The sequence below is a fragment of the Cynara cardunculus genome, unplaced genomic scaffold (genome assembly GCF_001531365.2).
Source record: "Cynara cardunculus var. scolymus isolate 2C unplaced genomic scaffold, CcrdV1 Un_Scaffold_7434, whole genome shotgun sequence".
Taxonomy (NCBI): domain Eukaryota; kingdom Viridiplantae; phylum Streptophyta; class Magnoliopsida; order Asterales; family Asteraceae; genus Cynara; species Cynara cardunculus.
In genome coordinates this window covers 17,066-19,714 of record NW_020203550.1, presented here as the reverse complement: position 1 = coordinate 19,714, position 2,649 = coordinate 17,066, and the positions used below count along the sequence as shown (strand labels likewise).

The 2,649-nt window shown below is 43.1% G+C and overlaps 1 protein-coding gene across 1 annotated transcript; it reads right to left on the bottom strand.

Moving 5' to 3' along the window:
- Positions 1-88: 88 nt before the first annotated feature.
- LOC112504935 lies at positions 89-1,133 on the bottom strand (the record flags this gene model as incomplete). The annotated part of the gene is made up of 1 exon (XM_025108890.1): positions 89-1,133. A coding segment is annotated over exon 1 (1,045 nt), but the record flags the coding sequence as incomplete, so codon positions are not given.
- Positions 1,134-2,649: the final 1,516 nt, after the last annotated feature.

Here is a 2,649-nt window from a genome sequence, read left to right as displayed (position 1 = left end):
CTATAATCCAAAGAGTGCCCCTCAGTGTCTATTATTTCCATATCATCATCATCACTGGAGTCAGAAGGAAGAGGGGAGAATCTATTACTCGTAGACGTAATAGAAACTGCACCACGTCTTGGTTTCATCGCTTTAAGCACTCCTTTAACAAGTTCTAGACCCCGCTTTGATCGAAATGTCACATTCACTTCATCATCCCTTCCTCTTGGCGTTCTCCCAGCATCCACCGTACAATATTGACTTTCATCATGATCCCTACGTTCCCCAATTGATGGATCAGAATCAACCACCTCAACTGCTTCCTTATCCTTTTGAGTAACACCCAAAGTAGAGGGTTTATTAGAAATCGCCTTAAGAGTACCAACTCCCACCAATGTTTCGCACAAATTAGAAGGATCTCCTGACGAAGTGGCCTGAGCACCATTACTAGGTCCTGAACTCTGTTTCGGTCTCCATTGTTTACTATTTTTCTCTATAAACCCATCATTATGCAACGGCTTGACAATCTCCTTTTGTTTAAGAGTACCCCCTTTCGGACAGGAATTCGTATTATGGCCAAAAACCTTACATTTCGAACATTGAGACGGCACCCAGTCAAATTCCAAAACCACCTTTATCACATCTTCACCATCACCCGACAGCTTAGGAATGACAACTTCAATTTGCTTCTGAATTGTACCTACGGCCCAGACATCTACCAAAACTTTTGCAAAGTTAGTACGACCCCAAGCTTTATCACAAGTGCTAGCAGTACAGGCATCTAGCCGCAAAGGGACTCCAACTGCACTAGCAATCCGACTAATGCCCTCTCTGTTAAACGCAACCAGAGAAATGTTATAGAATTTAATCCATAACGGACAGGAGGTATGTTCTGGCTTTTTAAGTCCCTTTGAAGGGTCCCAGATAGAGACAAATAGAGGCCTCCCACGAATCATGAGTGGGGACGACTCAACCCCTTGATTGCAACCACCATTGTCATTGAATCGAAAGAAGAAGTACCCAAGGTCATTTACCATTGCATCCATAAGCCCAAACTTACCCCATGCATTTTTAACCGCTTGCAGAACAATTGGGAAAGGAAGACGAGGTCCCAAAAAGTATCCATAAAGAACCGACTGGAAGGATTTCGCCATGTCCCTTGTAGTTTCCAAAGAAAATTCAATTCTCGGTTTCACACTTTTCTCAACTGGGTAGTACGTCAAATCATGATTAGAAGTGCCACCAACAATTTCAGCAAACGACTTTTGAGGAGCTATAGCACTCCCCCCAAGACTGCAGGTGATATGCGCTCCCATACCGAAACCCTTTTAGTGGGACCAGAATTGTCCTTACTCCCCTTTAACGTCGCCTCATTTTCACCTCCATGCACATGATTCCCATGCACGTCATCAGACACCGAATCTCCAATAATGACCTCAGCAAAATCCTTAGGAGGAGGATCCTCCAAGATAGCATCCGCAAAATCAACCATTATACCTCACGACAAGAAATACCTAGTTCCCCCTATCCCTAGTCAAGAAGCCGTGGTGCTGAAACCCTTAAGAAGCGTTCTCAATTAAAATAAACGAAGACCCCACAAGGAGGTGCTGAATATTCAAATGAGTAACTTAATAAAGGCAACGAAGGCCACAGAAACACTTGACACAGGAAGTAAGAAAAACTAGATAAAACGAAACAAGAAAACAACGACAAGGGAACCAAGAAAACGAACAAGAGCAAAACGGGACAAAACCCTAGCAATCAAGTGCTACGACCAAGAGATGAACCAGAAAAGGAAACAAGAAGAGAGCAAAAGGAAACCCTAACCTGCCAAGAAAAGGACACCTAAGCAAGGAAAGGGAAACCCTAGCCGTTTCAAATCCTATACGGCCAAACAAGAAGAAAACGTAAACACAACGAAGAAGACAACCAAGAGAAAACCGCAACCCAGCAAGCAAAGGACGATTAAACGAAACCAAAACATGATCAACACCACGCCAAAGGCAAAACCCTAGCCATGAAAGGAAGCAAACCCTAGCCGTGTAAAAGGAGCAATCCTACACGGCCAAAAAAGAGGAAAACGCAAACTAGGAGAAGACAACAACCAAGAGACCAAGCCGTGAACAACCCTAAAGCATGCAAACGTAATCCCTAGCCGATTCAAACCTCAAAACTCGAATTACCAACAATGGGGAAATACGATAATGAACCAAGAACAAACAAGAGGAAATCGCACCAACCAACTAAAGAAGAAGAAACGAAAACGAACCTCCAATGCGAAAACCTAAAGCCGCCGTGAAGGGAAACCGTGAACAACCTTAAACCGTGAAACCCTCGACCGTTGAAGGATGAATCAAATGTAAGACCAAGAACGAACACCAAGCAAACCGAAACGTAGAGCATAAACGCAAACACATCACCAAGGAGCAACCGAAAACATCAACATCATCTTCATACGTTCATGCCTCCTTGAGAGAAAAAGTCAAACCCTAGTCTTCTTCCTCTGTCATAGTTCCATAAGGATTCTAATAGGCCCAAAATGACACTAATTGGGTCATTTTTAGTTTGATCAGACCTTAATGGGTATGAATAGCTAAATTCRTCAGAATTAGTCTAATCAGACATTAATTGGAGTGATTGAGAGTTCATTTGGTGGTAGTGGATATGATG